We start from the raw sequence: 27556 nt of genomic DNA, 5'->3' as shown, positions 1-27556 counted from the left end.
AGCGCAGGCTCAACAGTTGTGGTTGCATGGGCTTAGCTGCTCCACAGCATGTGGGATCTTCCCAGATCAGGGCTCGAACCCATGCCCCCTTCATTGGCAGGTGGATTCTTAACCAATGCACCACCAGGGAAGCCCTGGCAAATAACACTTTAAAGAAAACAAGGGAACGGACTGGCAATGCCAAATCTAAAATGAGCATGTTTTCAAAATACGGCATTCTAACACTGGTCATTCTTGGTAGAAAGTTTGTTGGTAACTTGAGTTCTCAAACTGATTCATCTCCTGCTTAAAGAGAGAGCATGCATGTGTGCACCAGTAAAAAACACTCCAGGTAAATTACAGGAGATAATTCAGCTCATTTTACCAGCAAACGATTACAAAATCAAAGTGGTATCCTGAAACTGCTAATTACTGTCAGCCAATTACAGACTGTTTTTCAATCTAGGTCTAGAACACATCATGTTGTTATACTGTGTACAACAGGAGCCTCTTCAATAAATAACATTTAAACAAAAGGGTAAGACACACATGATGTGACAAATCACTGGCTGAATTGAGACTATGGAGAACAGAGGGCACCTGTTGCTCCACAGAGGGGGCACAGGTGTCTATTCTGTTGTTTCTCTCAGTTGTCGCCCAACTGGAGAACAAAAACAAAACAAAAAGCAAGATATGAATGAATCTACACTTAGCAAACCCATGCAGAGTTCAAACATAAGGTTTTCACAAGTCACATAAAATAATACCTTCACTTTACTAAATAGGATATAAAACACAAAACATACTTTATCTCTCCCACCCCTTTTCTGCTGCAGTTTTTAATGACAGCAGAAAAAAACAAATAAAGGAAAATTCAAATCAGCTAAGAACACAATGTTAGAAGTTCCAAATTTAGTGAAACATATCTGAAAATTAGGAAAACATAAAAAATTAATTTTATTTAGAGCATTCATACTTGCTAAAACCAAAACTTCCTCAAAAAATCTCAGAGGTGCGATTTAAATTTAGGCTTTATTGCCCTTGTTTCTGGGTATATTTCCTCACTATACTTTAAGTTCATGAAGTGCAGGGATTGTGCAGCATCTAACCCTAGTGCCCTACCTAGAGAACTCAGACTAATTTTGTTACTGGCTATAACTGTGTCTTAGGAAGAGAGATGATTATTTCCTTTATTTTGTCCTGTAGTTTCCAAATGCTGTATAATGGGCTTGTCTTTTATAAAAGTTTATGAAGATTATATTAAGAAAAGGCAAGGAGGGGCTTAAAGGTTTGACTGTAAGAATCTTGCAGAATAGAATGCATAATTTAGTGTTTCCAACTGCATTCTATAAATCTCTAGAGAATACTATGAATTTCATTTCCCTGTCACATTGACAAATGCCTAAATGTCTACCAGCAGACACAAAGGTTTTAATACAAACCCATCATGTATTTCCCCACTTTGTGGGAAACTGCCTTTGACTGCATGGCTCTGGATACACTTGTATATGCGGATAAAACAAAATGACCATGAGGTGAGGAGTGCTCTCAAGTCCATCCATTCTGAGTCCTCAAGGAAATTCCTTCAAAATTCTCATCACTGAGTTTTGCCCTTGCCACTGAAGATCCCTGTAAATGCTGGGAGTCAATTTCTACTCAACTCAGTGTTGTTGTCTAAACCTATTCCATCAGTGATATAAAACAGTTCCTGAGCACACAGGTAAGTCATGGTGGAATCTTCCAGTTGCTCTGTGTCCCATCACATACAGTTAAAAGCTGGCATGGAAGATCTGTATGGCTGTTACTCTCCAGGATGAATTTGTGACAGCATGACCTGAACTGCAGGTATTCTGTTTATGTCTAAAAACTATAAAGCTCCCATCAATATCTGGGAACATTTTTACCAACAACTGACTGCTAAGAGTGGACCGCTTACAGCTTTCTGACATCAAATCTAGCTCATTCAATAGTACGAAGAGCCAAATGTGCAGTGATTCCTTTGAGTCCTCTTACAGAGGGAGCATTTTCCAGCTCTTCTAAGTAAACCCAGAACACCACGTTTGCTGTCCTGAGTTCAGTCTGCTCTTCTCAAAGAAGAAAACTCAAAAACTCAAATAATTCTGCAATATCATGGAAAGATACAACAGTTTTCTGAGTATTACTTCTTCATTAATATAGGAAACAGTGAGTTATACCACTTGGAAAACTGAGGGATTATTTTTTGGAAACAGATTTTTAGAATTGAAAGGAAACTTAGAATATGTGGAATCTAAAAAAGAAATGATACAAGTGAACATTTACAAAACAGAAACAGACTCACAGACCTAGAACACGAATTTATGGTTACCAGAGAGGAAAAGGGTGGGGAGGGATAAATTAGCGGTTTGGGATTAGCAGATACAAACTACAAAATATAAAATAAATAACCAACAAGGACCTACTGTATAGCTCAGTATAGTTATACTGAGCTACTGTATAGTTCAATATCCTGTAATAAACCATAATGGAAAAGAACATGATAAAGGATATGTAATGTATAACTCAATCACTTTGCTGTACACCTGAAACTAACACGATATTGTAAATCAACTATACTTAAGAAAACAAAAACCCACATTAAAAAAAAAAAGAACCTTAGAAACCATTTACTCCCAAACCCTTATGTTAAAGATAATGAAATCCACATCCAGAGAGGTTAAGCCACTTGCCCAAGGTCAAATGCCTGGTAAATGAAAGTATCTGGTCATGCTTTTAACCCAGGTCATACTGCCTCTTGAGAAATAGAGTAAAGCAAAAATAAAGTAGCGTATCAGAGACGCATGGAGTTATTTCAAGGGCATCCTCATTACACTGTAAATTCCTGATGTAGCAGGTATTATGTATTCTTAAAATTACCTAGAGTGTTTTTTTTTGTTTTTTTTTTTTGTGGTACGCGGGCCTCTCTCTCACTGTTGTGGCCTCTCCCGTTGGGGAGCACAGGCTCCAGACGCGCAGGCTCAGCGGCTATGGCTCATGGGCCCAGCTGCTCCGTGGCATGTGGGATCTTCCTGGACCGGGGCACGAAGTCGTGTCCCCTGCACCAGCAGGCGGACTCTCAACCACTGCGCCACCAGGGAAGCCCACCTAGAGTGTTTTGTAAAGCTACTACTTTGCTATACAAAACAGTCTAAAGTAAGAGGCAATAATTTGATGTATTAGAAAATACCACAATCTAATTCCTAATGACTTAATGTTGTTAATTCATTTAAAAAGATATTTCCTATTGAGGAAAACAGATTTTTCCTTTAAAATTTTGAAACAAATGAAAAAACAGTAATATCACCAATAGCAATAGCAGCCAATAGCCCTGAGCATTCACTATGTCCCAGATCTTGAGCTAAGAGCCTTCTGTGCATTATCTCATTCAGTCTTTACAACATGGCTATGAGGTAGGTGCTGTAATTAGTCTTGTGTTAAACATGAGGCGACTGAGAGGTTAAGAAAGCTGTTTAGGTCACAGAGCTGCTGAGAAGTAGATCCATGCTTTCCCTAGACCACCTCTGATGAGACACTCATTTTGACTTGACTGAAGAGGGATTATTTTTTAGAGACTACTTCCCTCTATAGTTTACTCATTTTGAAAACTGCATGCTTAAAAATTTACTGCTTTGAATAACTAGTAAATAAAGTAACTTATTAAAAATGAAATAAAATTGCAAATGTGCAGGGCTGGAGAGCAATTGTTCCCTGAAGGCAGTATCCACCTTGCTTTCCCTCCGAGTTCCCAGCAAACACCCACCAGTCAGAATAACAAGCTAGTGGGGAAGGCTTCCGACCATGTGCAGGCACCCTTCTCTGAACAGTGTGCAGGACTGCTCACACAGCCCAAAAAGTCTTTGCTTTGTTAAGAACCTACCTGGCTTTTTAATCACCTTAAGGCTCTGATGGACAATATTTCTGTACACATTTTGATATTTTAATGAAAGAACCCAAATTAACTCTCCCCAACTCCTTTCAGTTTCACTACCACGGATAACATTATCAAAGTAAGCACCTATTTTTCTACTTTGAGGCCAAAGGGTAATGAGAATTTAAAGCGCACTGTTAACTTCAAAAATAGTAAGATTACGCCAGAAATTGCTATTAAAGTAATATGATTGTGCCTGAAAATATATGGGCTGTTTTCAGTAGCCCAGACTTGTAGACAGAGTTTTAGATTATCTTTCACTCAGAAAGAAGTAGCTGAATGAGCTGTTTTCTGATTTCAATCTGGGATTCAAGAAATTACTTCAGGCTTGCCACTGTCATGAATTCAAAGTTCAGTAAGACACCTGGCAGGAAAGTGCCCCCATGCCCACCGTTATGGATGCATCACCACCTGTGTCCTTCAAGTCCTTTGAGACAGGGACCTAACATTTTCTCCTAAACACTGCAGAATGCGTTTTTACAGTTTTATTTTTATCTTACTTTAATTCTTTTCTGATTTCGTTCCCTAAAAAAAGAAAAACTCTACAAGTTAAAATAAGCACTGCTAGGATTCAACAGAAAACAATGGACTAAACATCCTATGTTGAGGGTAGAATCAACAGTCATACTTTATCTCACCCACTCTTTATATATTATCTAGAGAGGTTTCCTCCTCAAAACTGAGAAAGAAAGGGAAAATGTTAGGCCCCCAAACCCATCATCTATTAGAAGTTATGGTGGAATATAATTACAGAATAAGAACATAATCTTTAAAAGGGTCCTAGTATAGGAAGTGGGTAGTGGTGGTGGTGTGGGGAACGTATCAATATATGTGCTATACTTTAAATTTTATTTAGAATAAATTACATAAAACTGACATATTTCAAAGACTGGGCCTTATTACCTATTTATAGCATAATGAAAACTGTGAAAAATTATTCTGCTAGAATGGTTTTATATATTAGATGTAAAGATCTTTCCCATATAATCTAAATTTGTATACTCAGACCTTTTAGATAAAAAACTATTTCTGGTTTATAAGTAAAAATTAAAAAGAACTCTAGTAAATATATATTCACCTCACACTCTAATGCAACAATGGTAAATTTACTTATTTATATAGAAAATTATATCCAAATTCAGCACAGGTAAATACAATGTATCTTTCAGTGTAAGGAGATTTCCCAATGCAATCATTAAAAGAGGAACATTTTAAAAATTTAAGGAAGCCTTCAAGAGGGTGCTACTGTTGGTTACTGGTCACTAAAAAGAAAATGTCTGCAGACAATTTCATTCTTGAAGTAGAAAGATTCTATTAACACTGTATTTTCTTAAATTAGTATTTTTCCATTTTAATTTTTCTTATTTAGTTAGTTATTTCTAAAGTATATTAATCCAGCAATTAAAATTGAAGGTACAAGGTAAAAAACTTGAAATATAAGTATAGATTTAACCATTAAATATCACTATTACAACATGAGAAAAATGAACAATTTCAATTAAGAAAAAAGTCTCAAACAAATTCATCTCTAATGGAAATGAGATGATGAAGCCAGTTACTAAGGAGACCAGTTTTCAGTTTCATGCTAACTAAAATGGGGGTAATACAAAGGCCTGCTTTTACTGACAATGTTATTTGAAACTGGATTAATTAGACTTGCCTGCTTTAAAACACATGTTCATGTTATAATCTGAGTAGAGTTGAGAAAAGGCAGGCACTGGGACTCTGTGCTGGGTAAAGGAGCAGCAGGAAAAGAAGGTCCACCGGTGAGTTCCTGACTATTCTCCAGTCCAGTGATTCTCAGAGTGTGGTCCCTGGACTAGCAACATCCACACAACCTGGGAACTTGTTAGAAATGCAAATTCTAAGGTACTACCCCAGATCTAATGAATCTGAAGATTGGTGGGGGAGTGGAGGTAGGGGAGATTGTGAAGCCCACTGAAGTGTGGGAAATGATGCTCCAGGCTGTGAACCCATGTCCCTCATCTGACCTAACCATGTCACTGCACCATTTTTTCTCTAGTGTTTGCACCTGTAACAGGATTAATAATAAAGACAATGGAGCCCAGAAGTTTCAAAATTTTAAAACAGGGGCTGAAAATGGAGGACAAGGTAGAAAATCTCTGGCTGTAAGTGAGCCATAGCAAGAGACTGCAAGAACTCAGAGCCTATGTCCAAAAGATAATGGCTCCATTTACAGTTAACAAGGAAAAAAAAACATTCTCACTGGCTGCGAGGGCTAAAACACCAAGCGGGGGGAACTGTCCAAAAAATAAGAAGCATCAGGGAAAGGATGTAAAAGAATTTAAAAAGGAAAAAGAAAAGCAAGCAAATTCATGTGTGCGTGCACGTACACATGCACAGGAAAGTCAACAGCAAAGAGACAGCTTCCACCAGGACTGGGTGTAGCTGAGACCTAATAAACCTGCACCCAGGAGGAATCCAAAACATCTCCACATGAGGACAGAGCTCTGTAAATTCGGAAGCACTTACAAGCATCCTGACGCCATAATAACATGCCAGCTCCAAGAGCTGCAGCCATTGGCAACATTTAGTGAAAGGTCAAAGTCTGTTTCATTTTGATCTCAAGTAATACCCCGAAAAGGTACGCACACCAGAGTACAGTGCACATGCTACACAAAGTCAAACAGAAAACGGTACTGCAACCCACACAACAATGAGGGTTTTCTCAAATGCAGGCGCCCCTTTTCCAGAGTTGAATGTCAACTACTCTAAATCCCAGGGTTAGTTACTCTCCCAGCTCTCATCAGCCATCTAGTCCTGAGGCTGGCACATGGCTGTACACACTCTTGTTTTCTAGGTACATGATCTTAAAACACAAAACAAAACCAACACACTCTCCTTCCACTTTACACTCACAAGGAGAAGCCTGAAGTTTTAAAAATAGCTTTTAGGAAGCCAAGGAAACCCAACAGTAGCATATGAAATGAAAGCATCTAGTGAACACAGGCACTGAAAGGTTAGGCTCCAACCCAAGCTAGTCACAAACACTGCCACAGAGCATCTGCTAACAAAGGAATCTGACTTTGCAGGGCTTCCTGAATATCTCATTTACCCTGTAAAATATGTAATGGAATGCACACATTATTAACTGTGTGTAAATTAACAAATTACCGTGAGGCATTTTATCATACGTAATAATTCAGGAATTTAAAAAGTAAAACCATCTGATTCACAACACACACGTCTCCCCACTTACTCAAACCAAAGCTTTACAGCTCCAATATTTTGACTTCTTCACAAGGGTAGGCAGGACAAACGTTACCAAAAGACCAGTAATTTCAGACGCCCCAGCAAGTAGGAATGAGTTCGAAACAATCAGGAAGCAGGGAGAAAAAGAGGAAGGTTCAGTCTCTTTAAAGAGGCCCCACTTTCCTCTACTCCACCGCCAACCTAGCCCACTCCACTTCGAAATAGCTAATCAAAAGTTAAGGCCCCTGGGCTTCCCTGGTGGCGCAGTGGTTGAGAATCTGCCTGCCAATGCAGGGGACATGGGTTCAAGCCCTGGTCTGGGAAGATCCCACATGCCGTGGAGCAACTAGGCCTGTGAGCCACAACTACTGAGCCTGCACGCCTGGAGCCTGTGCTCCGCAACAAGAGAGGCCGCGACAGTGAGAGGCCCGCACACGGCGATGAAGAGTGGCCCCCGCTTGCCGCAACTAGAGAAAGCCCTCACACAGAAACGAAGACCCAACACAGCCAAAAATAAATAAATATTAAAAAGTTAAGGCCCCTAGGACCTGTGTGCAATGGCCCGTATTTAAAAGTAGGCAGTAATAATGTGGAAGTGAAGAAATATCTGACCGCATTTAAGAAACTGATGCTGGATTTATCTGGTTTCCTTGGATATAAGAAGCTGCTCTGTCTCGGTCACTGTGATTCTAAGGTTAACCCAGAGCACCAGTGGGCCACTGTTCATTTTCAAAGGGTTCTCAGTCAGAATATTCCAAAAACAAAACAGGCACATAAATCAGTGAAACTACCATCTATGCTGATAGAACAAGAAACAAGAATGGACAAGAGCTGGGAAATTGCCTGGTGGTCCAGTGGTTAGGAATGGGCACTTTCACTGCCGTGGGCCAGGGTTTGATCTCTGGTTGGGGAACTAAGATCCTGCAAGTCACACAGACAAGAGCTGATATCTGGAGTTAAGCTTAGCTTAGATCATGTGGATTCTAACAACTGATACTGAACAATTTATTTCTATTTTTTTTTTAATTTTTATTTTTGGTTGAGTTGGGTCTTCATTGCTGCATGCCAGCTTTCTCTAGTTGCAGCTAGTGGGGACTACTCTTCATCGCGGTGCGTGGGCTTCTCATTGCAGTGCCTTCTCTTGTGGCAGAGCATGGGCTCTAGGTGCACGGGCTTCAGTAGTTTTGGCACACAGGCTTAGTAGTTGTGGCTCGTGGGCTCTAAAGCACAGGCTCAGTAGTTGCAGTGCACGGGCTTAGTTGCTCCACAGCATGTGGGATCTTCCTAGACCAGGGCTCGAACCTGTATCCCCTGAATTGGCAGGCGGATTCTTAACCACTGAGCCATGAGGGAAGTCCCTGAACAATTTCTTCCTTTTTTTTTAACTTCTTTATTAGAGTATAATTGCTTTACAATGGCATGTTAGTTTCTGCTTTATAACAAAGTGAATCAGTTATGCATATACATATGTTCCCATATCTCTTCCCTCTTGTGTCTCCCTCCCTATCCCACCCCTCCAGGCGGTCACAAAGCACCGAGCTGATCTCCCTGTGCTATGCGGCTGCTTCCCACTAGCTATCTACCTTACATTTAGTAGTGTACATATGTCCATGCCTCTCTCTCGCTTTGTCACAGCTTACCCTTCCCCCTCCCCATATCCTCAAGTCCTTTCTCTAGTAGCTCTGTGTCTTTATTCCTATCTTACCCCTAGGTTCTTCATGACATTTTTTTTTTTCTTAAATTCCATATATATGTTAGCATACAGTATTTGCTTTTCTCTTTCTGACTTACTTCACTCTGTATGACAGACTCTAGGTCTATCCACCTCATTACAAATGAGCTCAATTTCGTTTATTTTTATGGCTGAGTAATATTCCATTGTATATATGTGCCACATCTTTATCCATTCATCCAATGATGGACACTTAGGTTGTTTCCATCTCTGGGCTACCGTAAATAGAGCTGCAATGAACATTTTGGTACATGACTCTTTGAATTACGGTTTTCTCAGGGTATATGCCCAGTAGTGGGATTGCTGGGTCATACGGTAGTTCTATTTGTAGTTTTTTAAGGAACCTCCATACTGTTCTCCACAGTGGCTGTATCAATTTACATTCCCACCAACAGTGCAAGAGGGTGCCCTTTTCTCCACACCCTCTCCAGCATTTATTGTTTCTAGATTTTTTGATGATGGCCATTCTGACTGGTGTGAGATGATATCTCATTGTACTTTTGATTTGCATTTCTCTAATGATTAATGATGTTGAGCATTCTTTCATGTGTTTGTTGGCAGTCTGTATATCTTCATTGGAGAAATGTCTATTTAGGTCTTCTGCCCATTTTTGGATTGGGTTGTTTGTTTTTTTGTTATTGAGCTGCATGAGCTGCTTATAAATTTTGGAGATTAATCCTTTGTCAGTTGCTTCATTTGCAAATATTTTCTCCCATTCTGAGGGTTGTCTTTTGGTCTTGTTTATGGTTTCCTTTGCTGTGCAGAAGCTTTGAAGTTTCATTAGGTCCCATTTGTTTATTTTTGTTTTTATTTCCATTTCTCTAGGAGGTGGGTCAAAAAGGATCTTGCTGCGATTTATGTCATAGAGTGTTCTGCCTATGTTTTCCTCTAAGAGTTTGAGAGTTTCTGGCCTTACATTTAGGTCTTTAATCCATTTTGAGCTTATTTTTGTGTATGGTGTTAGGGAGTGATCTAATCTCATACTTTTACATGTACCTGTCCAGTTTTCCCAGCACCACTTATTGAAGAGGCTGTCCTTTCTCCATTGTACATTCCTGCCTCCTTTTATCAAAGATAAGGTGACCATATGTGCATGGCCTGAACAATTTCTATATAAACATATTTAAAGGCTTGGTGACTTCATTCCATAGTGAGATAACCTCAACTGATTTTTGAAAAAATATTTCTGTAAGATTTAATGTTTCCTGGAGATTATCTAGCCAGTACTGGGCTTATCTTAACAGACGGTAAGATATTTAAAAAAAACTACAGTACCCCAAATACCACCACCCAACATAAGTATGATTCAAAGTCAGCATTTCTGTTAGAGTGAAAATTAAGTGTTAATTTCTACCAAATTTGAACCCTTGTTTACACATAACAAAATATTTTGCTTTTATGGAAGAGGTCTCTTCTAGTGCTAAGAGATGATGCCACGCTGTTGAAGACGCCTAAGGTGTAATCCTATTCTTTCAGCTCATGATAGGATTTTAACACAGTTCCACAAATGCTTTATACAGTTAGTTACCTTAGGGGAACCTTAAGCACAACTATCGCAAATAGTGCAAGATGTTTGTAATTTAACTGCTTCCCTTATCTTTCACCAACAAACCATATGCTGCCTTTGGTCTTCAAACAGATGTGGGCCCAGCCCACAAGGAACATGAGTTCCTTGTGGGAACTCAGTAATGGACCTTTCTCTTAATCCCATCTCAAGAAGCACTCATCTCAGTTAAAAAGCTGTAACCCAAAATGAACTCTTCACAAACAACTAATTCGGTGCAATTTAAAAACCAGTACCATCAGTAACATTAAGGATTAGAGTTATGAATGAGAATAATGGTTACTTATCCTTTATTCACTGACTTTGAAAGGCTGCACTTCTTTCACTCACTCTGTTTTTTAATATACAAGGAAAACAAAAGGAATAAACCTGTTCCGTGGACCTACGTTTTGGCTGTGACATCCACATACTGTCCCGGGCGAAAGTGAGCAGCATAAAGAGGAGTGCCTTTATAAAAAGAAAACAAAAAATCAGTATGAATTCAGCCCAAAAACAACTTCATTAAACATAAACTACATACAGGAAGCCTTCTAGCTATCAGATTTCAAAATGTCAGGAGAGTCTCTTCTGCAATTTTAATTATTAGAAATGTCAAGAATAAAATAATAAAACTGCTCAACAAATGTATTTTAATGGACTGTATGTAGGCTGAAGTATGGGGCACATGGTGCTGGAGTGGCCAACAGCCCACGGCCACTGGTGCGCTTGTGCCTTCACAGAGGCCAACGTGATACTGGCTGAAACAGGCAAAACTCCTGTGACAACACTGTTCCCGCTGGTAAATACATGAGATTCTTGGTTGCTTCTGTGAATAACAATATGTTAAGATGTATTTCCTATTTCAAATAAGGAAAATAAAAATAAGAGAATGACTCAAAAAACACTGGGGCTGGATCAAGTCTTTTTTTTTTCCTATTGGAGATAAATTATCCAAAAATAGGAATCAACATTAACATGATCCAGTAAAAGATTTTTTTTTTAAGTTGGAACCAATGTAGCAGAGAATGTAATCAAAATCTATTTTTGTTTGTTTAAAACAGGGAGTAAAGTGCTGTAGGTTTAGTGTCCTTAAGGTAGGACCCAACGTGGATTTATATGGGCAGAGAAAAACTTTCATTTAAGGAAAAATAGGGGAGATTAAAAAGTGACCGAATTTCTACGAGGTTGAATGACCTGAACTGCTGATATCTGACCATTTTTCACCCCCACACACAAAAAGTATCATATGGTTTGTGCTACAGCAAAAGTTAATGTGGACTTAATTTTTATACTTGTTAGTTTAATTCCATGTACTTTACCTCAAAGATGAAAAACTTGCACTTCAAAAAATACCTTCAATTCTAAGTTATATCAAGGCTGACTCTACCGCCCCTATTAATAAGGCCTATTGCAATTGTATTCTACTTCAAGAAATTCAGTTCAGGTATTAAAATATCAAATCTTAAAACATCCTTCTACAGTCTACTTGTTAGAGAACTCAAGTTCAAGAGATAGAGAGCTTTTCTGAAGTTCAAAGACATCAAAATGCCATTAACTATATGAACCAATATAATCATAGTGCCAAATCTTACTTTTTGACATTCCATGGAGTAGGTAAAATACTTTGAAATTTTTAAGTAAGAATCTTTACATCAAGGTGCTATGGTCAGTCACTTTCCTGTTTCAGGCTACATTTTCTCAAATTATCCTATCTCAGTGAGGGTCTATTCTTCCCTTAATAAAATGCCAGCCTACAAACAGTGAACTTCACATTTTAAAAGTTCGTTTATTTATCTGGAGTGGCTTTTCCAAATGTGAAACTCTCTGTACATTAAAAACAAAAGCATTCCTCCCTCTTTCATGGAAAACAAAGAATTCTCTACAGTTCTTTCCACCTAAAAAAGAAAAAGACTTGTTTGTCCCTAGTGATTAAATCAGTTACAGTTCTATATTTAAAAATAAATGTTTGGGACTTTGTATTGTGAATTCAGCTTTATTGAAAGGGCTTACAGTAACAAATCACATATTTGGGTATTTTTACCTCCCTCTTCTCCCCGACCTCAGATTACCTGGCTTAATTACAGCATTATCTGTTACATTAAAGATTTTAACTTTCTGTTTTGGTGGCAATCCAAGTTCTCGGTAAAATTCCAATATAGATGTAGATTTCTAGAGGAAAAGCAGCACATATAAGTAACACATTAATTACAAAAAGTGGAATTTAATGCCTAGAGATCTAAACTAAGTTACTAACACTCCAGGAAAACAAATTAAAGAGCACTCTGCTTCCCCAATGAACAAAAGAGTACTCTATAGCCCTTAATTAAGGGAGGTGAGATTTTCATCCATCACACTCAGAATTGGCATAGCGTAGCTCATATAAAGAACTGGCATAGTGTAGCTCAAAGTATACGGGGAAAGACTCTTGTTCCACAGGAAAAGAAATACAGTCATGCTCATATTTGGATTTTTTTTTTTTTCTTTTGCGGTACGCGGGCCTCTCCCGCTGCGAAGCACAAGCTCCGGACACGCAGGCTCCGGACGCGCAGGCTCAGCAGCCATGGCCCACGGGCCCAGCCACTCCGCGGCATGTGGGATCTTCCCGGACCGGGGCACGAACCCGTGTCCATTGCATCGGCAGGCGGGCTCCCAACCACTGTGCCACCAGGGAAGCCCTCATATTTGGATTTTGACTGGAGACCGTCTGTATCAAGAACCCCAATCTTGGGAAATTTGACTCTAATTTCCCTGCTGCGTCCAAGCAGCTGGGAGGAAACATGACAAGTCACATTCAAATGTACAATCAGACTTCACAGTGAGTCCCAGTGTGGCCTGGCCAACCCACATTCCCCTGTTAAATCCCTCTCACACCCACAATACCCTGTTAAATCCCTCTCACTCCCCAAGGCAGCTCCGCCACACCCTCTTAAAACCTCCAGCACTCTCCCCTCCTTCTCCCTGCTTTGAGCTGATAATGTTGCTTCTTATTGCATTGAAAAAAACAGAAGAATCGAGAGCCCTTCCCCAAGCTTTTACCACCAAATCAATCATCACCCTCCCACCCCACTCCAGGTGCACAAGAGGCACATGGGAAGCTTTCAGAGAACACCAAGGCCAAGGCCTCAGCTTGGAGGCTGTAACTTCACCGGTCTAAGGGGGCATCCAGGTGTCAGCGTTTTTTCAGCACTCCATATGCTTCTCATGTGAATCTGGGGCTGGGAACCACAATAACAGATGAACTGTCCATGTTCTTATTAAAGCCAAATCCTTCACTGTGTACTGACTCCTACCTCCTCTCACCTACTCAATGGCTTTACTCCTGAAACCGCCCCCACCATCTTCTTACTCAACAATTTCCCCCTTTCCACTCGAACTTTCCTAGCAGCATAAAAGAATCACAATAACTCACATTAAAACACAAACCTTTCCTTGGCCACATTATCTCCTCCAGCTAATCTTTCTGTGCCTGACCACGACAAGGCTTTCATCAGGGGCTTCCAGCCCCTCGTACTCAATGGAACGTGCTGGTCAAAATCACCAAATGCCCTGGTCACCATGAGCACTGCTTGGCACAGGCAGCTGCTCTCTCCTTGGAAGGCCTCCACTCCACTTCCAGCTACTTACTCCCTGGTTCTTTCACAGGCTAATGACCCACTTTTCTAACATCCACCCCAAATTCTACTCTGAACTACAAATTTTTCTGCCCAATTGCCAAGTCAACATTTCACTTTGACGTCACACAACAAGTCAAGTTTAACTCATCTAAACTTGAACTTAACACGCTCCTGCCCCGCCAGGCCTGCTCTCCTCGTCTTCCCAATCTCAGTAAACAGCAGCTCCATACTTGTGTTTAGACGAAAAATTCTATGGTCACCTACAACTCTTCTCTTTCTCACATCCCATGTCCATCCATCAGCCATTCCTGTAGCCTCTATTTAAACACATAGCCCACATCAGCCACTTCTCACCCCGACCCCAGCCAGCCGTATATCGTCTGGATTATTTCAGTAGCCTCCTATCACGTCTCCAACTTCTATACTCCTGACCCCCTGGTATGTTCTCCATTCACAGCTGGCATGATCCTTCTAAACTCAAGTTATGTTAGTCTCCACAATGGCCTGCATCTTGTGCAGAAGAATCGAGTCCTAAGTCCTCACCATGGTTTCCAAGGTTCTACACCACGTACTCTCCTCCCAGCTTGGCCTGCCTCGGGGACAATGTGCTCCTTACCAGTCTAAGAACTCACTAAACAACAGCCTCAGGTCCTTTGCACATACTGGTCCCCCTGCCTGGAATGCCATTCTGCCAGATTTTTTTCCCTTTACCTTTTCCTCTCCATAGTCTTAAACTGTCTATGCTATTTACAACTGCAGAAAATGTCTGCCTCACTATTATAGGTACACAGAATAACGACCTGACTTACACACATCATGGAAAGATCATCACAATAAGTTTAGTGAGCATCCATCATCTCATATAGATAAAACGTTAAAGGAAACGAAAACAAATGTTTTCTTTGTGATGAAAACTCTTAGGATTTACTCTTAACTTTCACATATAATGTACAGCAGTGTTAATTATATTTATCATGTTGTACATATATCCCTAGTATTTATTTACCTTATAACTGGAAGTTTGTACCTTTTGACTGCCTTCATCCAATTCCCCCTCCTCCATCACCTGCCTCTGGTAACCACAAAACTGAAATCTTTTTCTATGAATTTGTTTGTTGAAGTATAACTGACCTATAACACTGTGAGTTCCTGGTGCAAAACAAAGTGATGCAATATTTCTATTACACAACGATCACTATTATAAGTCTAGTTACCACCTGTCACATACAAAGATATTATGTAGTTACTGACTATATTCCCCACACTGTATATTTCATACCCATGACTCATTTATTTTGCAACTGGAAGTCTGTACCTCTTAACCTCCCTCACTTATGTCTCTCCTCACGCCTCTGCCAGATTTCTGTATAATATGCTCCCTCACTTCATTCAGGTCTTCACCCAAATATCAACTTACCTTTCCTGATTATTCTACCTAAAATAGCACCACTTTCTGTCTCTTGCAATGCCCTCAGCACACTTTATTAATCTTCAAAGCACTTCCCTCCATCTGTCACAATACACATTTTTTAGTTGTTTATCTTCTGTGCAATAGCTTCCCTGTCTCACCCCCAAGCCCAACAAAATGTAAGCTTTTAGAGAGCAGAGACTGTAGTGGCTGCTCCATCCCCAGCTCCTCGCAGGTCCTACTGTCTGCTCTTCCCTCCACCCCTGCTTTTTCGTTCTGCTATTGTAAATATCCTTGGATAGAAAATATCCTTGAATAGAAAACTTTATGGACGACTTATTTCCTTACCATAATGTCCTGTTGTCTTTTTTTTCTGTTTTAATTCTTAACTCTTGATATAGCTACTGTAAGACTTACCAAAAAAGCTGTACCACTTCCTGATGTGAAGAGCCTCTTTCATGAGAATATAAGCAATAATATTTATCTTCCTGCTGTTCCCTCTCCCTCTGCTTCCCCTCTGATCCTAAACGAAGCACCTGCAGGACCCCAATGAGCCACAGTACTCTACGTATGCTTACCTGTGCCTGCCCATGCCAGTCTGTTGGCCTATAATCTCCCCCCACTATGTACTTCCAAAGCTCACTGAAAGTCTGTTAAATACATGTCTAGTCCCAGGTCCAGTGATAAGCCACACTTATCTGAAGAACATGTATTTGAATATGCAGCAAACTTCAGGTACTTGCTAATTTCAGTTTGAAATAAGAACTGTGCCCCTTTATAACTTACTGAGTAGGCTGTCCTCAGCTGACATGAAATTGGGTGGCATTGGCCTATAAGCAGAGAACTTTAGTTTTTGAATCAGTCCGCAGCCCCCTGAGAATCTCCCTGGAGCCCCCCAGTGGGACTGTGCAACAAATACTGAACAGCTCTGCTCCGGATGTCCACAGAAGATTGTTCTCCACCTCACAGAGTCCCCTCGGGAAGCTATCCTTTCTTCCAACAGTGATAACATACATTCACTCCAGTCATTCTTTATGGTTTCACTTCCCATATGCTGAAATCTAAGACTGATATTCAACATCGCTTTTACCAAGGCCCCTGCTTTTCATCCTCAGTCATACTCACTTCTTCCACAAAAGCAAACACAAAAGTTCATTTAAAAATGTGGCTCCTTGAAAAAGAAATAAAAAGAAATCTAGACTGGAAGGGAAGAAATAAAACTATCACTGTTTGCAGATGACATGATACTATATATGGAAAATCTTAAAAGATGCCATCAAAAAAACTATTAGAACTAATAAATGAATTCAGTAAAGTGACAGGATACAAAATTAATATATAGAAACCTGTTGCTTTTCTATGCACTAACAATGAACTATCAGAAAGAGAAATTCAGAAAACAATCCCACATGCAATTGCAAATTATCAAAAAATAAAATACCCAGGAATAAATCTAACCAAGGAGGTAAAAGACACTTGGACAACTAAAAGACACTGATGAAAGAAAGTGAAGATGACACAGAGAAATGGAAAGATATACCATGCTAATGGACTGGAAGAATTAATACTGTTAAAATAGTCATACTACTCAAGGCAATGTAAAGATTCAATGCAATCCCTATCAAAATACCAATGACATTGTTCACAGAACCAAAACAAAAAATCCTAAAATTTGTATGGAAACACAAAAGACCCAGAATAGACAAAACAATTTTGAGAAAGAACAAAGCTGGAGGTATCATGCTCCCTGATTTCAAACTATACCACAATGCTACAGTAATCAAAGCAGTATGGTACTTGCACAAAAAGAGACACACAGATCAATAGAACAGAAGAGAGAGCCCAGAAATAAACCCACACTTAAATGGTCAACTAATCTATGACAAAAAGAGGCAAGAAAATACAATGGGGAAAAGACAGCCTCTTCAATAAATGTTGTTGAGAAAACTGGACAGCTACATGCAGAAGAATCAAACTGGACCACTTTCTCATATCATATACAAAAATAAACTCAAAATGGATTAAAGACTTAAATGTAAGACCTGAAACCATAAAACTCCTAGAAGAAAACATAGGTAGTACAATCTTTGACCTAGATCTTGGCAAATTTTTTTTGGATCTGTCTCCTCACGCAAGGGAAACAAAAGCAAAAATAAATAAATGAGACTACATCAAACTAAAAAGTGAAGGAAACTATTAAGACAAAAAGACCACCTACTGAATGGAAGAAGATATCCACAAAAGATATATCTGATAAGGGGTCAAAATCCAAAATATACAAGGAATTCATACAATTTGACAGCAAAAGAAACCCAACAACCCAATTAACAAATAAGCAGAAGACAAGAATAGACATTTTTCCAAAGACATACAAATGACCAAGACACTTGAAAAAACATGCTCAACATCACTAATCATCAGGGAAATGCAAATAAAACCACAATGAGATATTGCCTCCCACCTGTCAGAATGGCTATTATCAAAAAGACAAGAAACAACAAGTTTTGGAGAGGATGTGGAGAAAAGGGAACCCTTGCACACGGTTGGCAGATATGTAAATTGGTGCAGCCACTACAGAAAACAGTATGGAGGTTCCTCAAAAATTAAAAATAGAAATACCATATAATTTAGTTACTCTATTTCTGGGTATTCTTCCAAAGAAAACAAAAACACTAATACGAAAACATATATGCACATCTATGTTCCTCACAGTGTTATTTACAACAGTTAAGATATGAAAGTGACCTAAGTATCCAACGCTAGATGAATGGATAAAGTTGTGTATATATGTGTACACACACACACACACACACACACACACACAATGGAATATTACTCAGCCATAAAAAAAAAGAAATCTTGCCTGCTACAACATGGATGGGTCTAGAGGATATTATGCAAAGTGAAGTAAGTCAGATGGAGAAAGACAAATACCATGTGATTTCACTTATATGTGGAATCTAAAAAACAAATGAACAAAGGTAACAAAACAGAAACAGATTCATAGATACAGTGAACAAACAGGTGGTTGTCAGGAGGATGGGGTGGACGGGATGAGTGAAGTAAGTGAGGGAGGTTAAGAGGTAAACTTCCAGTTACAAAATAAGTAAGTCAGGAGGATGAAATGTACAGCATGGGGAATATAGTCAATAATGTAATAACTTTGTATGGTGACAGATGGTAACTGTGAGGATCATTTTGTAACGTACAGAAATACTGAATCACTATGTTGTGTATCTGGAACTAACAGTGTTTTAGGTCAATTAAACTTCAATAAAAATTTTAAAAATGTGGATCCTTAAAATTATTTTCCTGATGTACTGGATTCAGATTTATTAAATTTTAGAACAGACTTCAATTTTATTTTTGACCTTCACATATTCCACCTGGTAACTTAAAAACATTATTTTATTAATATTGGTTTTTAAGTATTCCAGGAGGCTTATGAGAAAAATCCTGTACTTTTTTTAGTAATACAAAATGGACAAGATAAACATCTTGACTAAGTAACTATAGACTGAGACATAAAAAGGACAAAGGTAATACATACTTCCTGATTATCTTCCAATTTCACTAAAAGTGAGTAATTTTTTTCTTTTAAAATCAAAATATCATAAAACTAATTGGGTATCTGCCCTGAGAAAAACCAGATGTTCAAGTTGAGTTGAGTCAACAGCAGTATAACAAAGGGATTTTTTTCCTCTAACTTCCAAATAAATGATTTCAAAAGGCAATTTAAAAGACTGACAGCAGAGTCACACTTGGATAATCCTATCTGTGAGGTTGCATTTTTTCCTCCCTCTTCAGAGTTCTCTGCAATTATCCTCCTCACAATGAAAATGCTTCTCTGCTCCTAAGATGAATTGATTTAACCAACTTTAAGGCCACTTAGCTTCCTTATTCAAAAACACTATGTACCACATCAGTTTTTATTTATTATAAGGTACACAAATAGCAAAAGCAAAGCAGTCTAGTTTCTTGGAGGCATAAATTCTTTACAGATTAAAAAAAAAATAACATTCTAGCCCTATTAAAAATAAAACTGATTCAATCAACTCATTTTAGAATGCTTAACTATTTAATATTACCTATTCATAGGTGTCTCTTCTCTCTCTCAAACCCTCTATAATCAATCTACCTGCAGTTTCCCTGAGGGTTACAATGTGCAAGAGAAAGTTTGTATACTTTTAGTTTCAAAAATCTTTTTCCTTTCTGAACCAAAATGCTTTACTTTTAAAGAATTCTAGAACTTCATTTTCACATCCTATTCTGATGAAAAGTCATTCAAAGACAAAACTTTTTTCTTAATATTATAATACATGACCTCTGGTCCTAGAAAAATAATATCTTGAAGGATAAAAGGGCCTCTGTAGCACTTCTATACCAGAGTAGTGAACAGTTTTAAAAGTTTATGTCAGATAAGTGGTTAAAATTCACCACAGTATAAGTATACAGCATCCAAATCACCCTGCTGTGCTATATATTCATTGGTGAGATAAAGCTTAAGGTATGAAGACCAGAGTCTCAAATATCAAAGTAGAAATAGAAGTACTATCGTTTCTGTAATAGTTTAGTTATTATGTTATTTATTTATTTTTTTGCGGTACGCGGGCCTCTCGTTGTGGCCTCTCCCGTTGCGGAGCACAGGCTCCAGACGTGCAGGCTCAGCGGCCATGGCTCACGGGCCCAGCCGCTCCGCGGCATGTGGGATCTTCCCGGACCGGGGCACAAACCCGTATCCCCTGCATCGGCAGGCGGACTCTCAACCACTGCGCCACAAGGGAAGCCCTAGTTATTATGTTAATAAGACTTCATCAATAAGATTATCTTTATCACTAAGTAAAATAGAATAAATTGAGCTGACAAGTTCATTTTTGGAGGGGAACTTTTGTTTTTTCTTAAAAACTAAAATATTTGAGAACCAATGTGAGACTTAGAACTGGGAGAGAATTCAGAGACCATCAAGTCCAATTCCTTGTCTTCATGGGTAAGAAAATGGCTGTTCAAAAAGGTGGAGTGAAGGAGCTACTGGCAGCCATGGAAGAACTCAGCTCTTCTGATCCCAGGTCCACTCATTTCCCACTACCGCAGTCCCAAGGAAGTAATGTTCACAAATAGGCTGAAGCAGAATGGATTATCCCAACAGGACACCTGACTTACAAATACCAAGGCTGTAGAGTCATAAATTTACAAAATTAGTAATGAAATAAAGATGACAGTCCTAACAAAACACAGAAATACAATCAATTAGAAAACAGAGGTGTCTATCAAACTGAAGAACTGTTCACAGGATTCACAGGAAGTTGGGCAAATATTTACACACTTAAAAATTCAAACATTTGACATTTTTAAAAAATGTTTCCCAAAATATCACATTGTGCTTTTAATTACTGTGGTATTATCTGAACCCTGTAATTATTAGGCAATAATCTGTCAGGAATAGCAGATATTACTATGAAGGCTTAATGAAAAATAAACTAACTATACTACCATAATATGCAAAAATAGCTAAGTCCTCTAATACTTACGAGATAGGCCTATTAAACCACAGGACTCCAATCAGCGCCAATTTGCTGATCAGTATATACTTATAGGACAATTCCACCTGGATTTTCTTAAACACTTTAAACACGTCTTTCCTCCAAAGCATCCCTTTCCTTGTCCCTGTCCCAAGTCATGGCATGAGCACTGACCTGCTGGGTTCTCTTCCCACACACTCACACTCACCTGGTTTTTTATAATCCCTGCCTCTTCCAAGCCCAATGCAACTGCTCTGGGGCAAAAGACTTTTATCAACTCTCCCTGAGGGCTTAAAACAACCTCCTAAACGTCCTCCCTGCACCTGGCATCTTCTAATTTAGTTAACCATGATAACAATTTGACCACTGCCCTGGTTAAAGAATTCAGAAAGTTCCTCAAAGTTTACATGATGAGGTCTAAACTTGTTAGCCCTCCATCCTGACAACCCCACCTGTCACACCTTTATCACATTCTCCCCGACTGCACACTAAGATCCAGACATACGGCCCTTCTCTTTCCAAGCACCAATGCTCTTCCATGCATCTGCTTCTGCAGAGCCCACTCTGCCTGGCATGCCTTTAGCACCCACCCTCCTTTCTGGTCTCCTCCCTGTGAAACCTCCTAGGATTCCCACAAGCAGAATTGGCCAATGTGCTTGTTGCACTTATAGTACTGTGTTGAGATAGTCAATTTATTAGTCCACCTTCCCTATGTATTCCCAAAGGGTGGATATCAAGACACAATTAACAAAGTAAGGCTTTCAGAGTCTGTCACTCTACCTCTTATTGGTGGGTGTCCCTGAGGGAGTTACTTAACTTCGTTATCTTTAGAGTCTGAAAAAGTAAGTTAATAAATGTAAAAGACTTAATGCCTACATACCCAGCATGTAATAAGTGCTCAAAAGTTAACTATGACAAGGAAATAGGAGGCAATCGATAAACACTTGTTAGTTTTGACAGCTGCACAGAACAGGTTGTCTCCTAACTTTCATTCATGTTCATTTCATAAATAATTTATAATGGAAAAATGTTAATCTAGAGACAAGCAACATTTTAGTAAACCTAAAGATGTTTTAGCAGCCATTAGTGAAAACCATCACCATTTCTAGAAAGGCATTCTCTGCTTTCAGTCATCCCCAACCCCCCCAAAATACTAATTGTGCAGACTTTTTTTCACATTTAAACTACAAACTCAGCATTCTATTAGTATTCTACTTGGGAAATACACTTTATTCAGAAAAATCTGATGTGACTTCATACACAGCTTTCTTCCCAACACTGAAAACTTCTAATATATGAAAAATTAATCCTCACATGCTGTTGGAGTCAAGAGTTGAGACAATTTAGAAAAAAAAATGAAAATAAACATAAAACAACCACAAAATAATCAAATAGCTACCATCTTTTGAGTGTCTGTTACATGCCAGGCACATGTGAAAAGTCTCACGTAACCCTGGTACCAAACCTCTTATTAGGTAAGTAGTATTTTTATCCACATTTTACATCTGGGCAAATACTGAAGCTTAGAAGGTGAAGTTACTTGTTCCAGACAGTGTTCCAGACAGCAAACTCAAAGTCTCCCAGACTCCTGCGGTCAGCAGCTCTATCAGACTGCCTCCCTCCAAATCCACAGTTCACCTCCTGGACAAGTCTGTGGCTATGGGATATCCTCAAAACTTAAAAGAATTCAGAATCTCAAAGAATTCAGGTCTAAAACTAGTGAAATGCACTATTCTAGGAATGAAAGTGCGCCCTTACATGGAAACGTGATACAGTTTTTCCTCCTACAGTCAGGGCTGCCATTTTTCCATTATGATTTTCCTTTGGAGTATATTTTAGGACGTGACAGTCTCGTACCTAAAAAAACAAACATAAAAAAACTAAGTATGTGCCAGGACACATGCTAACATTACATACCAGCCACACTGAGGCCCATCCAATCCATCTTATCTCACCATACCAACCACACTCTTAAAAAAACACTGTCAAATACTGAATATAACACAAACAGAAAAGTGCATAAAACACAAATATACAACAAAATGAGTATTTATAAAGAAAATATGCATGTAACCACTACACATGTCAAAAATCCCCCAAACCTCTGTGTCTCTTCCCAATTCCCCCCTCATACCCATTCCTCCTCCCCACCCTTTTTACCCCTAGAGCAGTGGCTCTCGAAGTGTGGTCCCCAGGCAAGCAGCATCAGTCACCTGGGAACTCTGTGAAAATGCAGGTTCTCAGGCCTCAGCCAAGACCTACTAAATCAGAACCTCTGTTTTATAAGCCCTCCAGGTGATTCTGAGGTAAAGTCTGAGAAGAACTGTCCTAGAAATAACCACCTCTCTTGACATTTATGGTAATCATTTAACTTTTCATTATAATTACTACCTTTGAAAGTATTGTTTAATCCTATAGTTCAGTGCTGCCTGTTGAACCTTTATGTAAATGGAGTCAGACCACATATACTCCTCCATATTTTCCTGCTTTCACTCAAGATTCTATAGGTAAGGTTCTCCCATACTGTTGTGTGCGGCTCTATTCTGTCCATTTTCACTGTCACCCAGCACTCCATCATGTAAATACACCATGATTTATTTACCCATTCTACCATGATGGACATGGGAGTTATTTCTACTTTTGGAGTATTAAGAGTAATGCTGCTATAAATCATCTGTTCACATTTTCTAGTAACACTCAGGAGTGGAACTGGGAGACCACTGGTTCACGTACCTCAACTTTTCCATAATGCTAAACTATTTCCTGAAGCAGCTGTACCAATTTACAATCCCACCCATCATTCCTAAAAGCTCCCAAAGTTCTGTAGAGTTCCAGAAACTATACTCCTTTCCTTGATCATTCAGAGTCAGTAAAAAATTACTAAGGGCTTACAGGCCACCTGTGCCTGTCAACACTGGAAGCACTTACATGCATGAGGTCTCATTTTACTCCCCATCACCTCCCTAAACGCTTGTCTAAGGCCTGACTCCAATATGAACTGAGCTGTTCAAAGTGGTCTGGGCAATGAAGGTCTCAACTTTATCAGTGATCTTTTTATAATAATGATAAAGACAATAACAGCTAACATTTATTGGACATTTACTATTGTTTTAAATTTTAAGTGCTTGACATTTAGAATCTTGTGCAAGCCTCACAATAACCCTTTGAGGGAGATCATAGTGATTTCTCCTACAGAATAAAATTATTCTTTTACAGATAAGACACAGTGTTCCAAGGAACACAGCTAAAAAATGGCAGAACCAACATTTGAGGTATTCTGGTTCCAGGGCCTATATTCTTAAGCATTAGGGCTTAACCTTATCTCAGAGAACAAAATGCTACTTCCCCAGACAAAAGTGTTACATTCTGAGTTAGTAAAGAGATCAAAATTACAATTTTGAATTGAAAGAACTCCATAAATGAAAATAAGATGGGACTGAGATTTTTTCTGATTATGAATTAAACTAGTAGATCTGTAAGAAGCTAGGTTACAATTTTTTTTTTTAATTAATTGCCCCAGTTATCCCAATGTCAGTATAAAGAAAGCCACCACTCAGGCATGAGTGAGAACATTCACTGACACCATCAGAAGTAAAGCTCTTTTACAGTATCTATGCTCAACTTTACCTCTTCTTCACCACAGTCAAATGTTTCAGGATACAAATATTGCCCATTTAGGTTTGCACAAATAGATCTCAGCACACACATAGATTTGTTACATCTTCTGTTTCTTACCTGAAGTAATGTGACCACATGCTTCTGACCATCTTTGGTCCATAAGGGCATCATGCCTAACTTCATTGCAATAAGGCCTACTCTAGAGGAACCTGGCAATTAAAAACAAATCAATACTCACACAGACTTTTCAACATTTGTCAACACGGTATTTCCTAAATTTTGCTTTCATATAAGGAGCAAGCAGATAAGAAACATGCTGATATATTCATACTGTAAAATACAACTGTTCCTTCCAGATATAAATGCCTTCAGCCATGCCTGACATAATATACTGGTACTCAATAAATCTCTGTAAAATAAAAAATATAAGAAAACCGTACAAAATAAAGAAAATAGTTACACTGATATATTCTGGTATTTAAAATAGTGGTATTAATAGAGGGCATGATAAATCCATCATTATGCTTTGCTTTCCTAATATCAATTCATATCCAACCTCATTAATTAGGGAACATCTACTACTCAAATTCTAAGAAGTTAGCTGGAGTTATTGAGATGACACAAGTGGTCATGTTGCTAAAATATGTCAGCATCCACCATGACACTTAGATTTGTTGCATAAATTGATAAAGTTGCTCCACTAAGAATTCTAGCCATTAAACAATTCAACAGCCACAATAACCCCCAACCAACGGCAACTCCATGAACAGGAAAGGCCTTATGCTTTTTGGTCTGGCCACACATGGATTTAGCACTCTACCAGGCACATAGAGCTGATTCTAGGGTTATGCTTGGCAGGCGTGGAGTGGCAGAATACCCCAGCTACAAACGTCTGTGTGATACATTACAGTTTAGATCACACTCTTCCAGTTTTTCTTCCCTGATTTATTTTATATTATTTTTCATCTGAAGAAAACAAGAAAACGTTTGCAGAACAATTCTCTTTTCACCTACAAAGCAGTTTCTTGAGGAAGTCTTGATGATCATCAGACATTCACTAACAGTAGACTAGAATGCTGGAAATATACTTGCAAACCACAATGAAATAGACACACTTAAGACATGAAAAATAAATTAAAGAGATGATAAATTGATTCAGAAGTCACTACGATTTTTAACGTGCCAGCCAGACAGTAATTAGGCGATGAGAACACAACATATACAAAATAACCACCTGGTTCCCAAGGATGTATAGGCCACGGCTCATCTTTCAGAGGACAGAGTTTACTTGCTACTTGGGCTTTATTTTCATCAGAGACCAACTGCTTAACAAAGGGAACATTTTCTTCAGAAAGATGCTCATCCCACCAAGTACCACTCTTGCCATGAAGACTTCTAACCAAAAGCCAGATGTCTGTTCTGTAAAAATAAAAATTAGAAAACAAAGCACAATTCAAAAGGTTCCCCACTTAATGTACAGAAGGGAGGTCACATGAGTTGGAAAGTGTAGTCAGGGCCTTTGGAAAGGGTTTGGATTCTGTTCTAGTTTTTTCCCTGACATTCCTCATGATAATAATGGGGCTCATATTTCAACTGTTAATAGTTACCCTGGAGGAAAAGTTCTTCCTCTTCTCCTCTGGGATAAACAGATTTCTAACAGAGTAGTCCTATGTAGACAAGAGAAGCCACAGGTCCATTAGAACATGTACGTTAACAGTTTACATCCAGTAGAGGTGACAAAATGTGGGGTTACTGATCTTTCTCTGATAAACCCCTGTAATGACATGGCCTTGGCTCAGAGTGGTGAAGAAACTGGGTGTGCAAATTCTAAAATCCATAAAAGACATGACCTGTGACTAGCTGAACACACCAAGAGAGACCTTACAGGATGGAGGTCAGGAAAGAGATGTGTAATTCTTGCCAGGAGGGTCAGAAAAGAAGTAAATCTTCCTGCGATCTATCTCTTTTGTATGCAGGTAGATACATCCAGGCTAGAGTCCCAATTTTTCACTTATTAGTTAAGTGACCTTGGGCAAATCACTTTTCTCTAAGCTTCCCTTTTACCTGCAAAGCAGAATAATGATAGGACGGGAAAATGATGGTATCTGTAAAACGGATGATAGCAGCTCTAAGGTGAGGCTACATGACGTAAGGAGACTAATGTTCCTAAAAGAACATTACACAGTAAACTCTCACTAATTGGCAGATAATATTATTGCTGTTGGTAATGCTTGTTTTAATGCTCATCAGCATTAAAAAGCAAAAAAAACCACACCTCCAATCCTTCAAAAGGCACGTCCTTAGAGCAATGATTCTTACTCTTCAGGCCTGCACGGAACCCCCTCCTACCCCACGCCGGGCCAGGCCACAGCCCGAGGCCACAGGTGCAGGCACCACGCCGCACCCTCGTCTGTCCTCCGCACCCACCTGTTCTCCGAGCCCCGGGCAGCGCCCAGGCCGCCCGCGCCGCGGTCCAGCACCCGGGCGCCGGTCCGAGCCAGCAGCCTCCAACCGAGCATGACTAGGCCGGAAGGGCGCAACCCCTTCACCTCCGGGCGCCCCGCCGCTCCGCTTTCAGGGTGTCCCAGCGCCGGCGACCCAGTCCGCAGAGCCCTCCTGAACCGTCCAGCCGGCCGCCCCCCACTGCCCTTTCGGACGAAGAGCTAAAGGAGCCACTTCCGGTCCTTTCGCAAAGCGCGCCGGTGCCGAGGTGAGCCCCGGGAACTAGAGTTCCGCCTCCTGAAGAGTCCTACGTCGGGATCGAGTCGGCTGGGGAGGGTGGGGTCTGACTGACTCGGCTCTCCAGGGGTGGAAAAAAAAAGGATGCTCGGAGTTTAAACTTCAGGAGAATGAGGCGAACTAGGGACAGGCTTCCTAAGGAAACGAAATCACTTCTAAGTAATGTCTGTTGTGGGGCAGCTCATTGTACTAAGCAGCGCTTGATAATCTTACATTGGCTTACGTTCAAAACAGCCCTGAAGGGA

At 39.5% G+C, this 27556-nt stretch overlaps 1 protein-coding gene across 2 annotated transcripts in view; it reads right to left on the bottom strand.

Annotated features, from left to right (window-relative positions):
• The window catches only part of MRPL3 (mitochondrial ribosomal protein L3), a 44550-nt gene extending 17325 nt beyond the window's left edge, over positions 1-27225 (bottom strand). The window contains exons 1-6 of one of the 2 annotated variants that reach the window (XR_002642972.3): positions 27000-27225; positions 25807-25991; positions 24690-24781; positions 22713-22811; positions 12483-12582; positions 10821-10881 (exon numbers count right to left, since the gene is read on the bottom strand). Coding sequence is in view for 1 of the 2 variants with exons in the window: in XM_022561756.2 (XP_022417464.1) it covers positions 10821-10881; positions 12483-12582; positions 22713-22811; positions 24690-24781; positions 25807-25991; positions 27000-27091 (629 nt within the window). In the remaining variant the exon portion in view is untranslated. The remainder of the gene's footprint in view (positions 1-10820; positions 10882-12482; positions 12583-22712; positions 22812-24689; positions 24782-25806; positions 25992-26999) is intronic. The other variant, XM_022561756.2, reaches the window with a different exon arrangement.
• Positions 27226-27556: the final 331 nt, after the last annotated feature.

This window comes from Delphinapterus leucas, chromosome 4 (genome assembly GCF_059928025.1).
Source record: "Delphinapterus leucas isolate spDelLeu-1000000601 "Yukka" chromosome 4, BTC_Dleu_Yukka2, whole genome shotgun sequence".
NCBI lineage: Eukaryota > Metazoa > Chordata > Mammalia > Artiodactyla > Monodontidae > Delphinapterus > Delphinapterus leucas.
Note: the sequence above shows the minus strand (reverse complement) of the source record. Positions and strands in the feature narration are given on the sequence as shown.